At 38.4% G+C, this 25,520-nt stretch overlaps 1 protein-coding gene across 2 annotated transcripts; it reads right to left on the bottom strand.

Annotated features, from left to right (window-relative positions):
• On the bottom strand, positions 1–24,983 carry Fa2h (Fatty acid 2-hydroxylase). 2 transcript variants are annotated; one of them, XM_065237826.1, is made up of 5 exons: positions 24,801–24,983; positions 10,105–10,496; positions 9,309–9,837; positions 9,132–9,248; positions 1–234 (listed from the first exon to the last, which is right to left on the bottom strand). In XM_065237826.1, the coding sequence occupies exons 2-5, from the start codon at positions 10,426–10,428 to the stop codon at positions 149–151; spliced, it is 1,056 nt and encodes a 351-aa protein (XP_065093898.1). In that variant the 5' UTR covers positions 10,429–10,496; positions 24,801–24,983; the 3' UTR covers positions 1–148. The 2 variants fall into 2 exon arrangements, with proteins under 2 accessions (XP_065093898.1, XP_065093899.1); XM_065237827.1 differs by lacking the exon at positions 24,801–24,983 and adding an exon at positions 24,392–24,410.
• Positions 24,984–25,520: the final 537 nt, after the last annotated feature.

Raw genomic sequence — 25,520 nt, forward strand, 5'->3', positions numbered from 1 at the left:
CTGTTGGGCAAGAAAGTCCTGTATCCTTACAATTAATCATGGTAAAACTGTGTTTATCCTTAAGTATCCTTTTTATTTTTTGGTGCTGTTGACTCGAAGAAACCCGTTTGCATTGCTCCCTAAGTTAGGTGAAATGTTGATAGGATGTCTACCACTTAAGTAGATATTTCAGCTTTCGCAGCAGAATCGTTGTTCCGAATACTTTGTCCCAAATGTCACTGCTGATGCCAAAACCTGGAAATAGAGAAAAATAATATAAACATTAGGCGGATTGAACAAAGATTTTAATTGGAATTTCAGCGCTTAGGGTTCCATGCGAAGTATTCTTACAGGTAAACAACTAGATTTATGCTACTGATTTGATGGTAGTTTTCATGGTGTTAGAGGAATTGCATATCATTAGGGAAAATGTGTCAAACTGCGGCCAGATTGTTGTTAGGGATGTCCGATTACTTCTCGATTAATCGATCCCGGTTTGAAGGCGAGACTTCGGGCGAGACACAGATAATGAAACTAACACAGAGAATGAGTCACTTTTACTCAGTTGTGAGTCACTTTTACTCATTCGTATGGAGATAGGGGTTTTGATCTAATTTCTATCCTGCTAAGCACTCAAAAATAAAAGATTTAAATTTAATAATTTTTCCAAATAACCGCAGAATAAACTGTGTTTTGCATAAAAATTCCATCGTTTTTATACTAAGATTTAATACATGGACTGTAAACTACCAAAACATTACTTTTCCCTATAAGTTCCAGAAAGATATTAAAGATAAATGGAAGGTGGAACAAGGATTTTTAGGCATATTTTCCCGAGTATTTCCACAGTAAATCGTCAAATAAGAAACCATTTTCAGTTGTAAGTAACTAAGAAATGCAATCAAAATCAAATTACAAAAATATTATTCCGTTTTGTAGGAATGCATTTGGTTAAGCTCTATCTATCTCAGCAGGTCTTCCCGATGATTTCCCGTATGAGCGGGAACCCAAAAACTACGTTGGTATAAGTGAGCCTCAGGAAGGATCGAAATGTTGATGTTTGTCACTCGTTTAGAATTCTGCGTCGGATAGAAAGTGCTTTCAGGGACGATGACGGAGAAGCGGTTCAACTGTTCGACTTTACGTGTTGGACACAGGCGTGTAAGACGAAGAATCCCTTCGCTAGTTGCTTCATACTAATTGAAAAGGATACAAATACGATGTGCAACGTACCACCGTTCTGCTCAGCTGAAACTCCTGTAAGGTCATTCGAACCGATATGAACCCTAATAAAAATGTTATGGTTAATTTGCTTAACGACGTGTTCTGGGTATCATCCAAACCATTTGTGTAATAGTTCAATCATTTGGGTTATCGTTCGTTTATGGTAATTTTTTATTAGGGAAGTTAACATCCGTTTAAGGCTGCTTCTCTAACGAGTGAAAACTCAGTGAAGTGGCAATATTGAAGGAAAAAACCCTTCTTATCTCCTGGATGGTGGCCCAGAAATTTGTTGACTCAGCTGGTGATGGTAGCGGTATTAAAATCAAATGTATTGTATATATGTATGAATAAAGAATATAAATAGCTTTCGATGCTTGTATATTTTGTTTTCCAATTCACTCTAAATGATATAAAAAGCTTAATGACGACTAAAAATAAACAAACCAAGTTTAAACTATAGTATTGTATACAAGCAGAAAATGCATTACGATGTATAATCCATTTTTATACTAAGTGTGTATTCTCTCTCTTTAAACCAAGCTATGCGTCGGTCAGGAGAGTTGCGATTTAGCGTAACTTTTAATCTATTTAGATTTGAAAATCTTTTGAGTGAGCACATCCCGCGCTTTACCTCTCTTTTCTGAGCGAATTTAAACAAAAAATTGAATATTTCTGTTAAAGATGACTTCTAAATTTATTCACCTTTCCATATACGTACCGTTGGATTTGATAAAGGGTCACACATTGTTGAGATATTGTGTAAAATCTAATACTGCTTCTTGATTCTAAATTCGCTCTACGAGTTTCAATTTCGTCCAAACGTATTGAAACGCCATAAGATTTTCTTCTTTCTACGGATAAACGTAGAAAAAGGGGATTCGCTAGCAGTGCTTCTTTTTGTTTTGAGAACAATGAGCGTAAATATTCATACAATGCGCTCTAACAGGATTTATGTATAGTCGCTATGTGCATAGTCTGGCGGATAGAATCTCGGGAACCAATTGAGCTGTCAAATAGCGGAACCAATCGAGCAAATCACGACCAACAGCAGAAAAGAGCACATCAGCTATTGCGAACAAAACTTTGGAAACCCTTTTCTCGTGACTCAAGGCTCGCCTACGCAAACTAACACCATCTTTGGGTTGGAGTAAATTTCCCCTATCCGATGATGCTGGTAATTTGTCTTCGATTGGCGAGGAAAGAATAATCAACGTTTTGTTTATAAAAGCTGATAGTACCTTTTCAATTCAGACATAACATCTGATAACGGCACAAAAGCATTTGTAAACAAACATTCTAAGACCCTTTACACGTGAACCAAAGTACGCCCAAGCAAACCAAAACCACTTTCGGAAAGGTGATAGCTGCCCCTATCCGATGTTGTCGTTGGTTTGCGTGGGCGAACGCCCACTTTCGGAAAGGTGATAGCTGCCCCTATCCGATGTTGTCGTTGGTTTGCGTGGGCGAACTTTGGTTCGCGTGTAAAGGGCCTTAGAAAGTTTGTTTACAAATGCTTTTGTGCCGTTATCAAATGTTATGCCTGAATTGTTGGTCTACAATATATACCATTGGTTCCACTTTTTGATAGATCAAAATTCTATCCGCCAGACTATAAATATAGCGACTATAGATTAATGTTGTAGCGAAGATTGAGGATGGAACCTTTGCTACGGAGCATTTACCATTTGAGCGACAGACGACGCGATTGTGCCTGTCTCATGCCGGTCGTTTGAGAAAATGGAAGATTGATATGTTGTCTTCGATAAGATCCTAAGTAACATTGATCGATTGATGAAGATCGACTTTCTCTTTCGTTAATAACTTGAGTACTGAACCGTTTCTTGTCGTGTGTGTCGTATAAAATGCTAGATAATAGCTTGTTCTATCGATCTGTGTGCTGATGCTGAAATTAGCTGGGAATGTATCAACATGGCCGTAAGGATGCAAAGAGAAAGTCAACGAAGCGAATCTGCCAAATCCGGGACTAAAAAAAAATGTCAGTCGTGTCAGAGCAAACTCTCTAAGAAACGGCGAAATTATCGTATAAAACCGGCCGAAATTTATTAAGGTAAGTAGAAATTGCATGCGAAGACGGCTTACAGTCATCTTCAGCACCAGTTAAATAAATCTGGAGCAGGTAACTTAATTTTTTTTTATCAAAACAAAAAGACAGTGTTCACTCGGCTGTCGACAAAAGCAGGCCACTCTCGATGTGTGCCACGCGGTCGTCTGTTTTCTCGGCAGCAACCATTTTGTGGTCCTCCTCATTGTTCTTCATTAGCAGTTCTTTCGGTCGATGGGTCGTCGACTTTGGAAAGCAACCGTTTCGTGATAAGTGTGTGAGTGTTGACCACGTTTTGCGTCCATTGCTGCAATAAAAGCGCTTTGCCCCACGATGGCGTAACTGCCATCCAATGAAACCACTGGAAGCGGCTCCAGTTCTGATGGAGGAGGCTTTTTGGATAGCGGAAGATAACGTATTTATTGTGCTGTATCTTTTGACTATAGTTTTAAGGTGTATTGTATAGTGCCCAAGAATCCTCGGCTCTGTAAAGTTAATTCGGTTGAGCCTTATCAAATAAATTGATAAACAAAAAAAAGATAAAAAGACAAACCTCCCGGCAGAAAATATCACAGAGTGGTTTTGACTCACTCTGCACAAGAACGTCTGTTAGTGAGAATTTTCGGTTTCGGATGCAGCCGAAGGAACTCGATCTTCAGAGCGTGTCCAGTTTGTGAACAGCTTAAAGCTGGAAATATATTTGCATTAGCTTTAAGGTTATAAAAGTAAAGAAACAAGCTTACAATTCGTGTTTCCTTCTTTTTCCTGCACCTCTGATTCCCTAACCTCAATTTCCCTAGAGTTACAAACTCACTGCTAGAAATTTAGGTATAATTAGTTTGTTTGTTTGTAATTCAATTCTGTCCTGTACATTACCGTTTAGTTTTCAAAGTTTGAAGTTTTAGAGCAATAGAAACTGAAATAATAATGATAATGCTGTAAATTAAGCTTTTGTCTTCCTAGCGTGTTTACACTGTGTCAAATTACGATCTTTTTATTTCTTTTTCTTTTATTAATACTCTAGTCCGTCCGTTTTCTTGTACCGCTAACTGCCAAGGTTAATTTAAATAACGAGGTGCGTTCGAGGTACCCAGTGGGCTTAACAACGTCCTTTACTCAAAAGTGAGTAAAAGTGCGCCTACTCACTTTTGAGTAGCCTGAAATGAGCATTAGACTGATGCAAAATTTGAAATTTTCGCTCCACAGTGCTCAAACGGATTAAAATTGGGCCCTGTTTAGCCTCCCAAAATTTGAATTCATTTAGTGAGAAACTGACTTGGCATAAACCATTTGACGTTTATATGGGAATTACTATGGAGAAACCATAATTTCGATTCATATCTATCTCAAAACTCACCAGTTTACTCTACTTTAGAAAATCATAACTGAGCTTGTTGAAAAATTTTTCAGCTACAACTTTGTTGAAGACCAGTTTTCGTTCAAATGTAAGGAACAAATGTTATTAATGATTCAAGTCACTGATGTCTTATGATTATGCTCAATCATCTGTTCAGCAGGCAACATTGGTGTTTATGGCACGTAGAATAGAGGACAAAAACCATGGCTACTATATCACATTGCAGAATACAGTGTTGCCCACAATACAGTTTTCTTAATATTGCCATAAGATTATCAATCTCTTAAACAATTAATAACTATTTAATTTGACGTTTGGCTGAAAAACGATTTTCTGCAAAGTTGTAGCTGATAAAAATTCATAAGAATAGCAATAGAATTTGTTAACAGTACATTATTTAAAAAGGCTAAAAGACAATGAACAAACAGTTTTGTTTTCCCATAATAATTTCCATATAAACTTCAAATGGTTTGTGCCAAGTCAGTTTCTTATCAAATGGGTTTAAACTTTCGGAGGCTAATCAGGACCCGATTTGAAACCGTTTGAACACTGTGGAGCGAAAATTTCAAATTTTGCATCAGTCTAATGAGCATGTTTGACTAAATTTTGAGTTGTTGCGAGTAACCGTGTATGTTAGGGAACATGCATAAATGACGTAGCATTTGAGGAGGGAGGTTGGGGTTTCAAAATGTGTGACCGGCCATGTATTGGATATAGCTAAATACGCTATGAGGGGGGGGGGAGGAGGGGTCTGATCAAAAATATGCTACGTCATTTATGGATGCTCTTCACTGAAATCGAATATTAATCAGAGATTCATTTAGTCATTTGACTAATGACTAATCGTATGAAGAAATTTCTAAAAGCGTAGGTTACTCAGGTGCTGAGTTACCTACGCTTTTAGAAATTTCTCCATACGAATGAGTAAAAGTGACTCACTATCTGAGTTAGTTTCGTTTTGGAGCTAATACATAGTTTTGGAGTCCTTTTTGATTGGGTCGTATGTAACATTTGTGTCAATTAGAGGAACGAGGTATTTTTTTATGGTGAGCAGTGTGAAGTTTTTTTTAATAAATCCAAGTTCCCATAACATCAATGAAGTTTTCCAAATTTCAATAATGTTCCCAGTTCTACATAGTTTTTTCAAATTTTTAAAAATCTAATGTAGTTAAAGGAAAAACCCTGAAAGTCAACGAAATTTCCTAAATTTTTGCGAAATTGGCTAAATTTATCTAAATTCCGCTTATTTTCAACAATTGAACAAAGTTATCTGAACTTATACAAAACTAGCTGAAGTTCTACAAAATTCTCTTAAGTTCTATGAAGTTCACTGAGCTTCTACAAACATTTTTGAGCATTTACAAAGTAAGCTGAATTTCTATAAAATTTGTTGCAACTCTAGAATTTTTTTCTGACCTTCTACACACACAGTTCGAAAAAGTAGTGTAAATTTCTGTTCAATATAATGCACATAAATGGAGCGTCACATATCATATACGTTTACATTATATATCATGTAAAGTTCTGACACATTTCATGCAAAGTAGCAAATATTGTATGCAAAAGCCCATCTTTGTAAACAACATTGTTTACAAGTTGCTCGGTTGCGTGAGATGAAATACAAGTTTACGTGAATGAATGCTTACATCACAATTAAAATTCAGATTTTTTATCTGTGCAGTTCATTTAATGTCTACGTAGCTTTCGGAAGTTTTACGAAGTTTCTTGACGATCCTTGAAATTCTACAACGTTTCTTTTATTTTCAAGAAGTTCTCCGAGCTTCTACGAAGTTCTCAAAAATAAAATGATGTTCTCTTAACTTGTATAAACTGCTCTTGACTTCTAAGAAGGTCCCTGAACTTCTGGGAAGACTCTGTTTTATAAATCTAAAATATTGAAAACCGAAAATTTTAAAAATAGCGGTGACGTCTCCTCGTTATCGTTGAAGATTTTTTTTTTAAATGCACCTAGCATCTTTGGGCTGAATAACTTCCGCTTCATGTCAGAGTAAACAGGTATAATATTGAGAATTTGATGTGATATATCTTTCTCTGTAAGACTACCCTGGAATGTGATGTAGGCATCGTAAAAGTGAAATAGCTAGGAAGAGGGTTGTAAAACTGCGAGTTTGCCGTCCAAACAAAAATCCTGAGTACGGCTCTGACTACGACTGCCAACTTTGATAATAAATACTCTCAGTGTTGGCAAAATCAGAAATCAATTGATATTTTTCCGCTCTCATGCGCTCGCAATATCACGCGTGATATTGGACCAAAATATCATCCTTGATATTGATTTTACAAGCTCCGAGACTAGCTTGCGAGACTATTCACAACGTGCAAAAATCAAGCTGAGAGTTGACTCGACATAAAAATGATTCCATTGCACATCGTTTTCTTAGAAAGAGAAAGCATAGTTTGCTATCTCTTTTTAATCTTCACCGATGGCAGACGCGAAGGAACTGCTGCAAGCCGTTTCGGTTGCATTCGGGGCTAAAGCAAAAATCATTAAACTCAATCTCACCACAGTTTGGTGAGTTTTGTTAGCTTGATATTCCGAGCTGCGATATCACAGCTTGCAAAATCAACTGCGGTTGTTTGCTTGTTGATTTTTGTTTACGAAAATCAAGCGTGATCTTGGGCATTGGTGAGACTTGATTTTTTGATATTTTCCCAACACTGAATACTCTGTTACTAGGGGAGGGGTGTCCTCTACAAACTCCTCACTCCGTGACTAGAGAGGATCCCTCAATTCCATTTCAAAATTGGTTATTAGGGGGACCCCCTTCCGGAGTAAATTAAGAGTTGATCTACGGTTTTTTTTTTTTTTCCTTTGATTTGTTTTCCGTCGATCTTGTTTTCCGTGCTGAGCACCAATGCTACCGACGCCAGAGAGGCAGCTCCCACACCTGGACCCTACCTACCTATCGACCCATCAACTCATGAACCGGGGACCAACGGCTTTACTTCCCTTCCGAAGGAAGGCGTGATCAGAGATGTTATGCCTCAGAACATCCCGGCGGCGCCGACTGGGATTGAACCCAGGCCTGCTGGGGTGAGAGGTAATCACGCTTACCACTACACCACCGGCGCCGCTGTTGATCTACGGTTATAAATCTCATTAATAAACACAACCAACCAACCAACCAATTAACCACATCATTCGAGCAGTTTGAAATGACGTATTCTATCGCTCGAACTTAACCAGTTGACATTTTTGCTCCACAGTGCTCAAACGGTTTCAAAACAGGTCCTGATTAGCCTCCCAAAATTTGAACTCATTTGGTAAGAAACTGACTTGGCACAAACCATTTGAAGTTTTTATGAAAATTACCGGAAATTACTAGCAAAGTTTTTGTCCATTGTCTTCTAGCCTGTTCCATTTTACTCTGATATAAAGTTTTCTATTCTTAGGAGAAATTTTCACAGCTATAATTATGTTTGAAGATCGTTTTCAGCCAAACGTTAAATTAAATAGTTATTATTCTTTAATCACCCAACAAGCAATTGCTGAATAAGCCATTTTTTGCTGAAGAAGCATATTTTAGCCTTAATAAGCTCTTAATCTGCTTCCAATGTTTGTTGGGTTTTTGTTAAGGCAGAGCAATTTAGTGAATCGTTAGATAGATATGAACACAACATTTGGTTTTCCTATAATAATTTCCATATAAACTTCAAATGGTTTGTGACAAGTCAGTTTCTTGCCAAATGAGTTAAAATTTTGCGAGGCTATTCAGAAGAAAGACATTTGTAACCGATAAGTGGATTAATCATCTAGAACCTTGAGAAAATAGGGTCTTATTTATGCTTAAGATCCTTGACTTACCAGATAGGGACTGTTCGTAAACTAAGTAGACCGTTTTGAGAGGTTTTAGACCGACCCCTCCCCCGCGTTGTCAATCGTTCTTAATTTTTAAGGAAACCGTAGACACTTGCCAACCCCCCTCCTAATCGAGATAGGGGAAATGCAGGTAATGTCGACCTAAGTGTCCCTAATTTGGACCCATACATATATATTCAGCAATCGACTAAATTTTCAATAGCAACCAAAAATATCCATAAGTAGCGTCCCAATAACGCGTTCATCTAGATAAAATTGATAAATAGCAGATTTTTAGCGATGGGCCCAATCTTAGATCCGTAGGCCAACATTAGAGACATTTCCCTATATTTCGCTCAGTCTATCAAGTATTCTTCTAAACTAAGTAAAATTTGTTTCGATTTTCCTCATATTCAAGCAGTTTTTCCCGGAAAAATGAGGAAAATTTTAGTCACTCACTGAGTAACCCCATTTTTTGCAATCTTGAGTTGAAAACGGAGAAGAATTGGAATGTTTTTTTTTTTAATTATAGTCACTTTAACAATCTTGGGTCATTCACGACTATTGACCGGTGATGGGATTTGAACTCGTGACTTTGTCGTGAGAGGTATGGATGTCATCCATTACGCCAGGACCGTCCCCAATTGGACTGTCTATGAAGCACCGAATCTCAGAAGAAATGCACTTACCTAGATCATGATGTACAAAGTGATGCTGATAGTGGTATCGCTTCATGTGATACAGATGGCCTCCATTCGGACTTCCATAGTGAATGTAGTAATGGATCATATCGTACGCGAGGTAGCCTGGTGATAAATTGTAAATTCAATTTTCCACATTCTATCTGGACATTTTGGCTCACGTACCTATCAACCCACCGGCCAACATCAGCTGAGGATAGGGCAATAGTAGCCGTACCGGTTGGTAGAAAAAAGTGGCTAGCAATACTGCTGGAAATGGTGGGAACACCAGCCGATAGGGATCGAACGGTACCTTGTGATGTAGACCATGAAGCAGAAAATGGAACGTGTGTAGGAATCGGTTTTCCTTCGGGTCTAAGTGGAACACCCATCGGTGCAGGGTGTACTCCAGCAGGCTCCAAATGAGAACCCCGAAGCATAGACATCCGAAAACGAGTGGAGAGAGATGATCCCGAAGGGTGAGCTCTTCGGGTCCCTTTGATAGGTTATACTTTACGCCCAGATGGATGATGTAGATGATGGCAGGGATCCAGAAGGCAGGCACCACCCACCAGGGCGTTTTGGTGAGATTTTCCAACCATGTGGGTCCAAAGAGACGAAGGTTTCTGTCCACCGGTTTGTTGACCCAGTCGACGTAGTGTTTGCCGAGGGTTGGGATTTGAACCAGCATTGGTTTGCTCCAGTCTACGAGGTGCTGCAAAGGGTAAACATTTTGAAATTGATAAAATGTTATTTGCTGTAGTAAGTCACAATCGACAGCGGGTACAAGCGCTTGAATAATTTGTCTCCTTGCGTAATCTATTTCTGGGTTCACTTATCTATTTGCATAGCGAAACGGCCGTCATCGCGATAAGATAGGCGCATTTGGACGCAGCAGAGTGAACCACCAATAGTATGATTGAGAATGGAAAACTAATAAACCGTGCTTTTCATAGAATCGTTATAGAATCTACTCACTTACCTCCATACTATCGTCAGTACTTTGAGGGATTACTCCATTGGTTCCGTTCGACTGTTTTGTTCCGTTGAGGCCATTTTTGAGCCCGTTGACGTGGCCGTTCGCCTTACCGGTGGTAGTGTTATTGTTTTTATCACAGATCTTGTACTCTTTCATGAGGTATTTGGCGGCCGCCGAATGGCCGGGAGTTTTCTCGAACCGTTCCTGCATGTCCTGCTGGTGGAGGCCTTTGAGAGTGTTGATCCCTCCGGGATGTTTGTGGGCAAAATCGGTCAAATCGTAGACCGAGTCCTTGTAGCGGACCGTCAGGGGACTGCTTTTGGTCATTTTGGCGATTTAAGTAGGCAGAACGTTGCAAGATCCGTTTAATCTTGGTTGGCCATGAAATTTTAACTCTGTAGAAGTGGAATAAATCAAAGATAACGATGAATGGATCATATCATTCGAGCAGTTCAAAATGACGTTTCGAACTAATCATCGTTGTGTGTATTTATAATCCTCGCGTAGAAAACAAACCAATATTTACTCAACTATTCAATTACATTGTAAATATGCCACGCTGGCAGCAAATGCATGCGCAAACACTCCAGGACACTCGATATCAAACAGCGTATAGTAGCAATAACATCACTGCAATTACGCATGACATGTGACATCGCTTTGTATGGACGGAAAAGTGTGCTACTACTGAGCTAAACTATCACAATATTATCCTACGCTCAATCAGAATAGGATCATTATCACGATTAAAACGAAATGAGAACACATATTACGTTTGATCCAATTGAGTAGAAAGTAACATGTAAATCTACCGCATTCGTGCGTTGCTACTACCACATGTCCACGTTTAAACATGATGATCTACTGACCCAAGTTCACATGTATTATACTAGTGGAAGTGGATATCGATTTCCACCATGATAAGCATTCTCCGATTAAATCGACCGCGAATTGCTGCAATGGTATGTAATTATTTACATGGAATCAATCATCCATCAGGAATCGGGCTAACTTCTGCAACTGGACAGATGCATTAAATATTTACTCGTACGACCGCGTCTATGTAAACGTATTGCAGGAACGGATGGCCCATGCACAAAGAGCTATTGGTTGAAAACAAGGCTTATTTGATTTGTCCAGATAGCTGTTTTAATCCACGCTTTTCAGGTTCGTATTAGTGAAAGAACATGTATTCGTTATCTTCTTTGGCTTTTTACGTTCCCATCTTCCACAGCACAGTCAGTAGATGGGGGATTATCTCATCTGCCCGATGGTGATATTACCATAGAGGTAACTCTAAGACTAGTAGGTAGTAGGTCCCGAAGAAACGTGCTCAACTTTTTGGCTAAGGTCTGGTACTAAGCTAATCGATGCACCCCTCGAAACATAGGAAAATCCACAAACCCCTCATTTTAACTGTAAAACTTTCATAGCGAATCAAAACAAACATAGTGTAGTACTAGAATTCCGACTACGCTTATAGCATAGAGGTAACTCTAAGACTAGAAGGTCCCGAAATAACGTGCTCAACTTTTTGGCACAGCTCTGGTACTCTCTTCGGTCTCAAGCTAAATGATTCACCCCTCGAAACATAGGAAAAACCAATAACCCCTCATTTTATCTGTCAAACTTTCATAGCGAATCAAAACAAACATTGCGTAGTACTAGAATTTCGACTAGAATAGGGTACGTTAATCGTTTGCTTGGGACCAATAGGCTACTAAAGTGGTGAGCCAATTTAAAATCGTTAGTTTCGTATTGATTGTTGCTTATAGATGTACTTGGGACCAATAGGCTAGCCAAGTAGTGAGCCAATTTAAAATCGTTAGTTTCCACCGGTTGATATTACAGTGCTTATTTAAATGATCGTTTACGAAAAATCAGTGAGGGAAGTCAAAAGTGACAGTTACGTTATATCGTGGTTTAGCTGTAACTCCAAAAGGAGCCATTTTAGAGACTTTTTGTCTTCAGAAATATTTTTTGATATAAGAAGCACCATATTTTGAACACCAAATAATTCAGTGCCAACATTTCAAAGGGGCGTGATTGCATTTGTAAACAATGGCTTTAGCCGTCGATTTCTCGCGAATGAAAGCTCGATCATGAAAAATAATGACACCAGCAGGAAGATGAATGTTTCCTCTACCAGCTGGCTTTGTTATTTTGGAGAGGTAAGATTTCATTCGCTAGAAATTGACGGCTAAAGTCATTGTTTACAAAAGCAATTACGCCCCTTTGAAATGTTGGCACTGAATTGTGCAAAGATGTACTAAACTGCTATTCAAAATGTATTTTTATAAATTATTCTTTCTGGTGGTTTGATATCTTGGGCAAAGTTGTTTATTAGCCAAAGATATGAAACTTTTACCAAAACGTCCACATTCCAGCTCCCTTAGTTTTCAAGATATTTTTTTTTTTAGATTTAAAGCACCAAAAGTTAGTTTTTTTTTACACTTAACTACCTTTTTCCTCATCAAAAGTAGTAGTATTTTTATTTTTTACTGACGTATTCGAGCAAAAGTTAAATCTTTGCCGAAGATATTTCCACACACTTAATCTAGCTCGGTGAAATCTCCAACAGCCGATTACCTCGGCATTTACTTTTACTGATATATCGGCAAAATATCTGTTTGTTAGCTGATATCTCAGCAAAATAATATTTGTTAGCTGAGCCTCGGCAATAGTTTTACTGAATTTCAGCAAAATAAATTGCAGAACTGCTCGGCTGTTGGAAGATTCCAATTCCGGCGAAAAAAAAATTAAGTTTGCATATAGGGTAAATGAATGGTATGTCGGCCTAAATGCCCCTAATTTGGGCCCATACCAAGGGGCAAGTCACTCAGTGTGCCGAAAGTAAATTCGGCACAGCTTGGGCACATCCATCGGCACACCTTCGGTACAATCTCGTAGGTATTGAATTGTTCATTAAATAAAATGGGAGTACTGCTGGACAGCAGTCATTGAAGTTGTTCACTACATTCACTGTGTATTTCAGAAACATTTTCTAATTGAATATACTACAGGAACTCAGACCAGCAATTCGCTTCTCGGTTCACATTTGAAAATTAGGCTTCCGAGGGCTGTCGCTTGCTATCGATGCCGGTCACAAGTCTTTCAGCTTCTACGTAAATGGAGTGTGCTACGAACCGGAATGCAAGAACAATTTGGATGGATTGGATCATGCAGTGGGGGCGGTTGAGTATGTAAAACTCAAAGGAGAAGATTACTGGCCAATCAAGAACTCTTGGTCCAACTTCTGGGGCTACGATGGATCGGTGAAGGGTAACAACTGTGGCCTTACCATCGATGCGTCGTATGTAAATTTGAAGTGAGATACGTGTCATCTTATCTTCTTCTTCTTCTTGTTCGCATTTCAAGCTTATTGCTTAGCGCATATTAGCTTATTGCGTGCTCTCAACTTAGTGTTCTAAATGCACTTCCACAGTTATTAATTGGGAGCTTTCGATGCCAATACCAATGCATGAATTTGTATATTTTGTGGCAAGCACTATGATACCAACAATCAATACGAAACTAACGATTTTAAATTGGCTCACCACACCAGTAGCCTATTGGTCCCAAGTAAACGATTAACGTACCCTATTCTAGTTGAAATTCTATTACTACACTATGTTTGTTTTGATTCGCTATGAAAGTTTGACAGATAACATCAGGGGTGTGTGGATTCATGCAGAACATGCAGGGGTGAGTGAAATAGCTTGGGACTGCTTGGGACCGTTGTTCTGGTACTGAGTGAGCCAAAAATAATAATGATTTTCTTCGGGACCCAGTGGTCTTAGAGTTACCTCTATGATGATACTCTGCCCAGGGAAGTCGAGAAAATTTCCAACCCGAAAGATTCCCTCGACCGGACCGGGAATCGAACCCGCCGCCTCGGGCTTGGTAATACCGTGCCTTTACTGACTAGGCTATGAGGTCCCCCTGTCATCTTATACGAGACGAAATAAATGGTTTTCGATTTTTGTAACAAAATTAAATGTTAATTAGGTTGAGTGGAAGCAATAAAATTTCCGTGTGATTGTAGTCGGTCAATTGGGTTCTTTAGGGGTGTTGAGGTAAATGCATATTCGTAATCTGCATTAAAAATGGAACCCAAACACAAAATTTCATCGATTTTGGTACACTGGAACTATTTTAAATAAGTTTTTTTTTTTTCCTCTGTTCGGGACCAAACACTACTGCGACCAGTAAATTGATCTATTGTAGTCTATCCCGTGTCCTTAGTTTAGTGCATGTCGTATTACTCCATCACTATTGAGAAATGATGAAGTATTCGATTTTTTTTACAGTTGCCACTCTTGCATTTATCGCAAGGATCCGACTCTAATTGAAAGGTCCCGCTATTTATACCCTTCGGAGTGTTGAAACACCCTCCAAAGGCGCGCCCCTTTGTCAGTCAAAATTGGATTCCTTAGCAACAAAATTAAGGTATGACACCGATAATGACCATGCATCAGAACCCTAGTCTTAACCACTTCAAACTAGGGAACAACGAATAGAAGATTAGGAATCACATAGATGAAGACAACTAACTCATTTTTTCCCTTGTTTCAAGATCATCCTCGGTAGACAAGGCCGAGTCTTGTCACTATCAACAAAGCATAAAAAGTAACAAGGACTAAGATGTGTTCCTTGAATTACTGAAAAATTCTGTTCCCCTAGTTTGAAGTAGTCAGGACTAGGAATCGGTGGTAGATCTTACATCCCGTAACGTACCACGAAAAGGTGATCTACCCACGTTACGGGACACGAAGCTCTTTAAGATGATGTATAAAAACCGATACATTTTTCAAAATAAAGAACCCAATTGGTCTTCTACCAAACCAAACTCATTTGAACAATACCGAAATAATTTTCACGGCACAATCACACGGAATTTTTATTGCTTCAACTCAACCTAACTAACTTACAATTTTTAAACTGAATTTCACTTGTTCAGGTACTACGATAGAATTCTCCAGGAGCTCCAACCCGATGGTAAAACCAAACGTCTTAGTTTGCGATCCTTCTTCTTGGCATAAACCATTCGGACGTCGAAAACCTCCAAGAGCTTCTTGCCCGGAATCATCACGTTCAGCAGTTCCTCTTCTATATTGAGCAGTAAGGTGTAGTGATTCTTAATCGTTTCCGTCGAATCGACCAGCAACGTTCGGACGACATTGGAGTAGTAGGACTTGTAACGCGCACCCAGAGCACAGATAATAGATCCAAACTGCAGATAGTTCTTGTCGCTGAGTGCACTGAACTTCAAGCTGTAATTGCCACCCTACTGGATAATCGCCGAGTAGCACATGTCCAACTACTTGGTATCCACACCGGAGACGTACTTTTTGTCCGTCAGTGCCTGCTCGACACCCTCCGACAGTTTGGCATGTTTTACTTTCTTATAAGCATCCATAATCTCCATGATGTGATCCTTGAGGTACTTGTTGAATACGTCTACCGTCTGATAGTGATAACCGCGGAGTCCTCCTTGAAGGGCATGATGTACGCGATTGGGACGCTGTCCACCGTGTCGAAGCTCTTGTCCTTGATGAAGGCTCGCCACGATTCACATAATTTACCCGGGAAGTTGTCCTCGGAGAAGACGCCCAAAGTTTTGCCATCCTTGAATCGCTTAATCACCTCCAGAAGCTTTTCAAAATTGGCCTTGTCTTTGTCGTTCTTTTCCCGAACCAACTGCTTCACCGACGGAATGCACTCCTCACCGTGCTTCTCAATCTGCTTCAATAAGTCGATCTTCTTCTTGCTAGTCAGAAAAAAGGTTGACTTTTCGCACAGCACCCTAATCGTATCGATCTGTTCGTATCCCAGCAGCCAGGTCTTCAGCGAGGTTGATTTGCTGTATGTGGTTTCCTCGTCTACGCCGACCGCCGTTAGAATGCAATCCACTTTCTGCAGCGAATAATCATGGGAAAACTATGGTTCCTTCCAGCTGGCGTAGAGGCGTTTTATTCATCGGTAGAAGGCATCCTTATCGAGCACGATATTTGACATCTTCGGGGCCGTCGTAAACCTAAACATTCAAACTGTCAGAAATACCAGGCAGAACTTATTTAAATAGAAAACGGATTAAGGCCAGTTATTTTTATCGTTAGTTGCCGTCAATATACCCCGTAGCGAATGTAAGATGGGGGATGTTCGAGTGCATATGATCCTTTATTTGTTTGAAGATTTGAATTGATGATTATCCATGAAGCGGTAGAAAGGGTAAACATTCTTGCATCTTTTAAAAAATGTAAATGTAGTTTGTGAACAGTCCGTAATCGAAAAGTTCAGGATTGTTGAGTCAAAAGTGAAGATGATAATTATGTTGTAAGGATAATACCACAAACGAAGTGACAGACGGAGCGGCTCGAAAACTTTGGTGACTAACCTGCTATTGCAATTTTTCAGTGTACCACATGGCAACACCACTACTACTGGATTGTACCACATGGCAACACAACTACTGGATTGTACTAGCATTTTCACCAAATGTGTCAGAATGTTTTGGTTCTATCTCTTTCACTCTACTCAAAACTGAAATGCATAAAAAAATGACAAAATGATACACTCTTTGCACACTGTCAAAGAATCATTGTACACAAAATCCACTTTGTTCAAATCAAAACAAAAAAACTAACCCATCTGGTGGATGATGGCACAAGCTTCCAAGAAAATTCTATTACAGTGAACCACATTATTTTAATGGATTTCTTCGCCAGTAAGTCGTCTGTCACTTCGTTTGTGGATAATACCAACAATCAATACGAAACTAACGATTTTAAATTGGCTCACTACTTGACTAGCCTATTGGTCCCCAGCAAATCGATTAACGTATCCCATTCTTGTCAAAATTCTAGTACTACACAATGTTTGTTTTGATTCGCTATGAAAGTTTGACAGATAAAATGAGGGGTTATTGGATATTCCTATGTTTCGAGGGGTGAATCGATTAGCTTGGGACCGAAGATAGTACCAGAGCTAATCCAAAAAGTTGAGCTCGTTTCTTCGGGACCTTCTGGTCTTAGAGTTACCTCTATGATAATACCTCTGTTTTACACAATATAAAAAAAAACGTTGGAGGTACTTGAAATAAAATAAGTTCTATCGAAAACACCTTAAGGTGAATCGCTGTGACATCTTTATTCTCGGAGCCACTTCGTAACTTTGAGTGCACAAATATCAGCTTCTACGGCACGTGCAACATTCAAATTGTTACTCCACGTTTGCTCCACTGCAGCATACATGAAGTAGCAATTTCAGGTGAAATGGGGCACCGATTTCCGATATTTGTGTAATTGAAAATTCGAAGTGGAAGTGCATGTATAGCCTACGTGGTGGCCATTTGTGGACTCTACAAGAAATCACCTTAAGCAAATTTAAAAAGGTATCGTCTATGAAAAACGCTATATTAAAAAATAATGCAACACACTTAATAATTCGTCCTAGTTACTAAATTAATGCAACCGTTTTAAACCCCTTGAACTAACAACTGTGTATGTTTGGTATACTTATCACCATGCTACTCCATATCGGCCATTTTTTTAGCACAAGCGTAGCTAAGCTTTTTTAGGTGAAACAGCTTTCAAACCATCAGGTATTGATTAAAATTTATAATTTTGTAATAGTTGAGCACAATTCTTGTTGAGTATTAAACTTATTTAAGAAATACGTGGGAACAAAACTATAGTTTAGAAATACAAGAAGTTTTTAAATATGTTTTGTATAAAACAAAAAGTACCCATAACCTTAAAAAAATATAAAAAAAGATTAAATTTCCGGTAGATTGGAAGCTGTTTCATCAAAAACGGTTCAGAAAAGATGAAATAAGAGCAGTATCTAATTTTTAGACTAATATTAATTAATATATATTAATATTAATAGTTTAGATACCGAAAGTTTGAAAACAAAGTTTCAGCTCCTTGGGGCAACGAGGGGCAAACTGAGACGCATAAATTCAAAAAGTAGAGATGATTTCCCATAGAATCTATAGCATGTGACCTTTCCGAACTGTTTCAGTATGTCGTGCAGTATGCATTTATAGAAAGAATATTGGTTTTTCATACCACTAAATATATATCATTAGACTGGTCCACATTTATATGAGGGAAATTTTTTATCATGTTTTTCAACGGGCCAACCCCTAGATTTGTGCCATTAGGTGAGAAAAACACTCTCTGAAAATTTCAGCTCATTCGGATGTAACACGAGCTGGCGCTTTTGATTTAAAATTTATATGGGGATATTGGTTGAAATGTGTGGAGAAATAATATTCCTTCACTCTTTCGTGCATATAACTGGTTCAGCCAAACTCGATTAAGCTCAGAATTTCAGCACACGTTGCTTAAACTATAAGGCACAACTTTACTCAAGATAGCATCACGATTCAAGTTAGTATTATGGAGATATTAATTAATTATGTGCGCAAAATACAGGCAGCTTATGCAACGTATCAACTAGTAGATTACCACTGAACATAAACGTTCATATTTTCCACAGGCCAACATCCAGACTCGTGTCAGTAGGTGAGATAACCACTTTCTGAATGTTTCACCTGTTTTTGACGTAACACGGCGTTTTTGGTTTAATGTTTATATAGGGGATTTGGTTGAAATTTTCATATACAAAATGCCCATATACATTCAAACGCGAATATCTCAATAAAACTAACTGGATTCAGGATGCAATCTTCAGCAAAGTTGTTACTCATTAATTGAACTACAAGTTTAGAAAATGTGAATCAAATAGAGAATAAGGAAACTTTGTTATGATCGATAGAGTGTAAGAGTGCCATTTTTCCATGTATTTGATCCAAATTCCCCATACAAAATTCAAACTAAAAGCGCCAGCTCATCTTAGGACCAAATGAGCTGAAGCATTCAGAAAATGGTTTTCTCATCTAAAGGCACAAATCTAGCGGTTGGCCCGTGGAAAATTAGAACTTTTATTTTTGTGGGCCAGTTTAATATAACATAAACAGTTTTTCATAATTTAGTGCAACCTAGGCAAGTTAATTTACATGGGAATATTATTGTTTTACTCTTCTTCAACAGCTTTTGATCATGAGTAATATTGGAGCTAATGTTGAGTAACTCTGAGTAGCTCGAGTTGCTCATTATCGAATGCACGGTGGAACAGCAACCTGATTTTGTGCGTTTTTTTTTTTTCAAATTTCAAGGTCAGATGTTTGACGTTTGAACATTCAAGAAGTCTTCAACCCACCGTCATCCAACGTAACATACTGAATCAGTATCCTCAAATCCCATAATGTTGGTACCTTTTTGGCACCTTACTAAGCAGTTATCACCTGAATTTAATGCAGACAATCATCATACACTTAGTTGAAGATGCTAATTTCAAATAACAGACTAAAGCGGTAATTTTTATACGATAGATGAGAAGATGAAAGTATAGAATTGTTAGTTCCGTTTAGAGTACGGCAGTGTGAAAATTGCATATAGAGAGTAGAAAGCGAGCTAGGACAACTTTAGGAAGGTATAAATCAGTTTTATCATCTCTTTTTACCAAACTTTCCCTTTGGAAAGGGATGGTGAGGGGTGTCCCTCCCGCCACCACTGGCAAAAAGAGATGATCACCGATTTTCACACTGCCGTACTCTGAACGGAACTATCAATTCTATACTTTCATCTCCTCATCTATCGCATAAAAATTACCACTTTAGTCTGTTATTTGTTATCTTCAACTATGTAAATCGTTGACTTCACGCAGAAGTAATACCTGGGGGCAAGACAGCTGTACTGCAGCGAGTAGATTTGAGTTACTCATATTTAAATACTCAAAAATGATCAAAGTAGTCTCGATTTTCTGATCAAAGAATATATCGTCTGACAGCATATTTCGTTTGAAACATCTGTTCGCCCATTTGACAGATCGAATCGCTCGTTTAACAAATCGAATTGTGGACAAACCAAATGCTCCTGTGATTATTTGACTGCACGACGGTTTTACGAGGCTTGTCGTTCGTGTGTGGCTTGGATGCCTTGCAGGCGCCTTCCCTCGTTGGTGAGGATTGACACGGCCTAGGACGATACAGGAGTGACGGGAGTGACCCGTTCCGAAAGGGGAATGCTCCTTTTCGGTTACCTTAGGTCGAAGACAACAAATCAAGAAGACTGGCAACTCTTCTATTTTCTCACACGAACGCTATGAGACAGGTACAATCGCGTCATCTGCCGCTCAAAGGTAAATGCTTCAAACGAATTTGATAGCAAAGATTACATCCTCAGAAGAAGGGTTTGAGTATTTGCTCATTTTTCGATGCGTTGCTTCCACCTTCACTCAAGCGCAGCGCTATTGTATCTGTCGCTTGGATTCGGGCAAAGTTGCCAGTCTTCTTGATGTGTTGTCTTCGCTTAGGTACAACCTGAGCTTTAAACTTCCTTCGTGGTCAATAGTCCTTGACTGCTGATTGTGGTATACTATTATGAAGCTGCCGATTCTAGGCCAGATTAGGTCAGCTCTGACCAGCTACGTGGAGTTTGTTAAGGTTCAACAATTAAATATGTATTCTTCTTATTGTTGAAATATTCTTCAATCATTAGTATACACATACATTCACACATTATTATTACAGTAATTTAACACATGTATTTCATGATTTTAGAACGAAAACTTCCCGGCTAAGGCACATTCACTATATTTACTTACTTGTTACAATTACATACAATCGAATACACGAAACTCAAAACTCTTGGTGAACAACATTGAACACCAAGAAAACCACTTCAACTTTAGCGCTTTGCCAGCAATCGTAAATGTATCATTGAAAAAGCGTTGCCAGATGTATTGCCTCTAGCAATGAATTAAAGTTTATTAAAACAAGCAATTGTGAAGTTTGACTCATTAAAATGGATGAGTGGATGTATTTAATGGTGAATAAATATCGAAGGATATTTAAAAAAGAAGAAGTAAACAAATTATTTACCCTTTGTGGCACCTAAACATTAATAATCATGCCATGGTCAACAACCATAAACAGTGCCGAACCGTTTTGGGAAACACGGCCTCATATGTTTATTTCCTCAATTTTGTGCCCAGAGCACAACATTTCAAATCAACAGCGTCTAATCCCTAAAGAATGATCGAGTAATATTATAAATCGAATGGAGCTTTCGATAAATTTATAGACAGCATAACATGCAAAAATCATTTGTTACCAATAATGGGAAGACACTGTATTCTTATGTTTTTGAAAATCGTCCAGCCTGTATGTACTCTATTATTTTTATATATTTGTGTAAATTACGTTTTCATTGAGTTTCTGGAAGATTAAAAAAAAAATGAACGTGAACTTTATTGCTCTAAGAATGGAATTTATTGAATTAATTTAGTCTAATCTGAACCTATCAAACTGCCTCAAAAGTCCCTACACAGAAATTCTAAGAAAGCACGTCAACTTACTTTGCTTGACAGCAACGGTTTCAACATTATTTTCAATATAACAATCAAATTGCTATGTTTATATAAGATATTGAGCAACGTGAGTTACTCAGAGCTACTCAAAACTAACTCCGGTTTTAGTCATGATCGAAAGCTGTCTTGCCCCCAGAGTAATACTAAACATATAGTCAAAGCATCATTAACTGTTGACCATCAACACGGAGAAGCATGTATTCGTAAAAAAAATCCAAGTGTTTTAGTGTCTCTGAGAAGAGTCATTTAAATTACAAATAACATCTTTATTGGAGTAATATCAAATAATCTTTGTTTTATTCTAGGTAATGCTCCTGGTTATGAAAACATTTTTACATAGGTGTTCCACCATAGTCAGTCTTTTGTGTTTTGGTCTCAAACTCAAACACCACCCTCGTGCATCCCCAAACCTTGTGTTCTCAGTCTATAGCCCTGCATCCTCCTGTTTATCAATTGTTACTCCAAACCTCGAGCACGCCGCGAGTAATCGGCCCGCTCTACTAATTGTAGTTTAATGTAATTTTGTTTAACAAAAACTGAATTCCGGCTCCGTAAAGCTACTGCGAATGAGCCTGGACAAATAAAATAAAATAAATCCATAGTATAACATCAAGTGGCATCATCACCACTACAGCTTAGTGATACTAAGAAAATAACCTTTGTATTAATTTAGGAATGCCTGATTCACACGGTTTTCTGGAATATTGATTGAAATAAATTCCATTTTCTAGTAAGTTTGGAAAAGAAGCTTTTCATCGTCTAGTCATATGCTCTTTATGCTCGGTCAATTCAAATAAAGTACGTAAACTTCTTGAATTTCCTTCTTCATAAATTCGTTATTTGTAATTTGAATAGTTGAAATTTACAGTCTCAATTGTAGACCCCTAATTTGCTTGAAACGTAAAGCGACCATAATGGATGTTTCGACAACGATTTCACTGTTGATGGCATCCTCCGGATCTGTTTTCGTTTTGTATCGTACTAGCTGAGTGTGCTCAGCCTTGCTCGGTCTTCAATATTAGCTTGAGTTTAAGCGCCGATTAAAAAAAAAGCATGCTATATTTTTCTGTTTCATTTGTATGGGAGCCCCCTCATCATAATAACCATTCCCGGCCCCAAAAACCCTGCATACAAATTTTAGCGCCGATCGGTTCAGTAGTTTCCGAGTCTATAAGGTTCAGACAGAAAGACAGAAATTCATTTTTTGATATATATATATACATAGATTGTCCATTCATACCCAAAGGCTTCCGGTTGACTCTACGATTATCCAAGTTAATCATCCAATCCAAGCTAAAATATCCCGTAGCGACCCTCACCCGATTTTACAAAACTTGAGCCGGATGCGTAGCGATAGAAAAATTATGTTTGTGGATGAATCGATTTGGCTTGGATAATCTGTGACTTTACCTGCTCATACCATATTTCCAAGATCTCACATGTCAGGGTAATGTGCTGTAAATGTAGTATTTGTATCAATATAATCAAATAATACGAAAAATATGGCTCTGACAGTTGATGTTTATTTTGAGTAATTATGAGTTACTCATATTTACTCATTGCAAAAATATAAATTTTGAGTACAGCTGACTTGCTCCTTATTCAAAATGAAACCTGTTGTGATCTAATTGGTTCAAAATAAAATGTGTAAAAGATAAAGTGAGCCATAAATTTTTGGTTTTTGAACAGACAAATCGTCAAAATCAGCTGACTTAGCAACTAAGTCATATTTTATTAAGAAATAATTACATGAATGTAGTTAATTCTTCCATTGTTCAGGACCTATTGTACGTCTAGTGGAAGGAACAACGAGATAAATGATTTTTTCACACCGTGTGGGGATCCTCTGGAAAATAAATTCACCGGAATACGAAGGTTATTAGGCCTATTCTGCGCAGCGTGTGAAGTGAGGTGACAATTACCATTTGAAAGATAGAAGAGAAACATCTGGTTACCCAACAATTACCGTTTGATTTGTATATGCTCAAGCTTTCACAAATCGAACCAAAATCATCCAAGATGGAGATGATTTTCATTTGTATTGTGTTGATCCATTCAGAAAGTGAATCGATTGAGAATCATCTTAAAACCATCTGATAATCTATCTCTGGGTGATGTTTTGGTTCAGTGTATGGAGTTGTCCGGTAAAAGTTTAAAAATCAGTGAAAATTAAAAAAAAAATAAAACATTTATTTCGAATTAGTGCAGACTTTGTTCAGATACAGTTCCTGCCTATTTAATTGCAGTACACAGGTTAATGTTTAATGAAACAAAATATGTTTTTTCAGATTTTATTATTTGTTACGTGGAACGGTCATTTGAAATTTTACCGACTTTTTAAGCTGTTCAAAAACCCGGTAAAATTTGACCGACTTCGGTGATCTGAAATCAGTGTGAGCTTGATTTTGTCCCATCGAACAGTTCCATGCTCATATAATTTACACCTTCGGTCTGAATGCTTAAAACTTAATAAATACATTTTATTCTAACGAACAATTGATTTCACGTAAGGTTAAACGTTTTAGCACTTTTTCACTGTCGGTTAAAAAAACAATTGGCCTCTGTATCGGACTAACGTTTCCGCGTGCAATGCAAACTTTGGACAGGAAAAGCGTGGCGTGCTATGATTCATTAACGCCTACATGATACAATTCCATCGTTGCTTGGTGTTTCCTTAAATAGAAATGTACTTCATTGTTGTTGACAATAATTGACAATTATTTATTAGCACTCGTTGAGATCGTAGTAACAAATTTTTCTCACTTGAAATAATGTTCATATCAGTACTTTGGAAAAAATCTCCACTATTCAGTTTCGCATAAACATATTGGTAATTTTTTTTTTAATTCACCTTAATTGATTCCTTTATCAGTGTTCACTGTGGATTACCCTGATTCCAAAATTGTTTGCACAATGATTCACTTAGGCAGAGCAGCAGCGGCCGATCCGATCCAATCGACGAAATTACATATGTTGCACAGCGTTCAACTGTTCTGTCCACACTGATAAGATTAAACCGGCAAACGGCTGCTGCTATTGAAATTCCGTCGATATCAGTCACGCACGCCCAAAGTGTTGGCGATTGCACCTGACTCACGATTGCAATATCTTCATTGGCATATCATTTTTTGAAACAATGTTTGAAAAACTCCAGGTTATGTAATCTTGAATGGATTCTCACTTCCAGATCGATCTGATTGTGCCAATTGAGTAAGGATGAGTCACTATTGGGTTATCATTTGTTCTTGAATTAGACTTACATAGAAATCTTCCGTGTTCTTCCGCCAGTAATTGCCCAAACTACCACGCACTCTCACCGCGTTCGGAGTAATATGTTAACCGTTCGGGGTTTGAATCAGAACTGCGGTAGGTACTAAACTGTCACACGCCGTATATTCTCGTTACAACGAGGAGGGCTATCACCCTCTCCTGGTTTATGATTACGGGCGGGAGGAATACACTAAACGGGACATCGAGCCATACCTACAGGCTGCGGCTCACGTTGTATTGCACTGAGCAACTGAGCACACACATGGGAGAAGGCCCGACTCATTTGTTAGGAACAGGGAAACGAAAATCTATCGAACGCAACTTATGACGGAGACGGTACTCCTGGAGTGGCTGATGGTGGTGTGCGACGAATGCAGCGTTTAATTTTTTGTCATCATCGTGTTATTGTTGCACAACTGATAAGATAGCCATCCGATGGTGACTTTTTCGTTTATGGTGCGCCTACTTGGGATTGAAGGGGAGAGTTGGCGGAAGTTGCGTGTGATTCTCAGCCGGCGGGATGTGTTTGTCGATGACAATACAATATTGTTGTCGATACAATATTGTGTTGGGTTCAGGCTATTTGACATGAAAGAAAGATGTGCGTGAGGATGTGTGGCCAATACTTAGTGACAGGTGTCGAAAGATGCAATTGTTAGCGATTCCTTAGCAAGATATAGAGTTAACTACCCCATTTCCGGCCTATTACG

This window comes from Ochlerotatus camptorhynchus, unplaced genomic scaffold (assembly GCF_037179485.1).
Source record: "Ochlerotatus camptorhynchus isolate MF236.1 unplaced genomic scaffold, CSIRO-AGI_Acam_v1.1 ptg000646l, whole genome shotgun sequence".
NCBI classification, from domain to species: Eukaryota; Metazoa; Arthropoda; class Insecta; order Diptera; family Culicidae; genus Ochlerotatus; species Ochlerotatus camptorhynchus.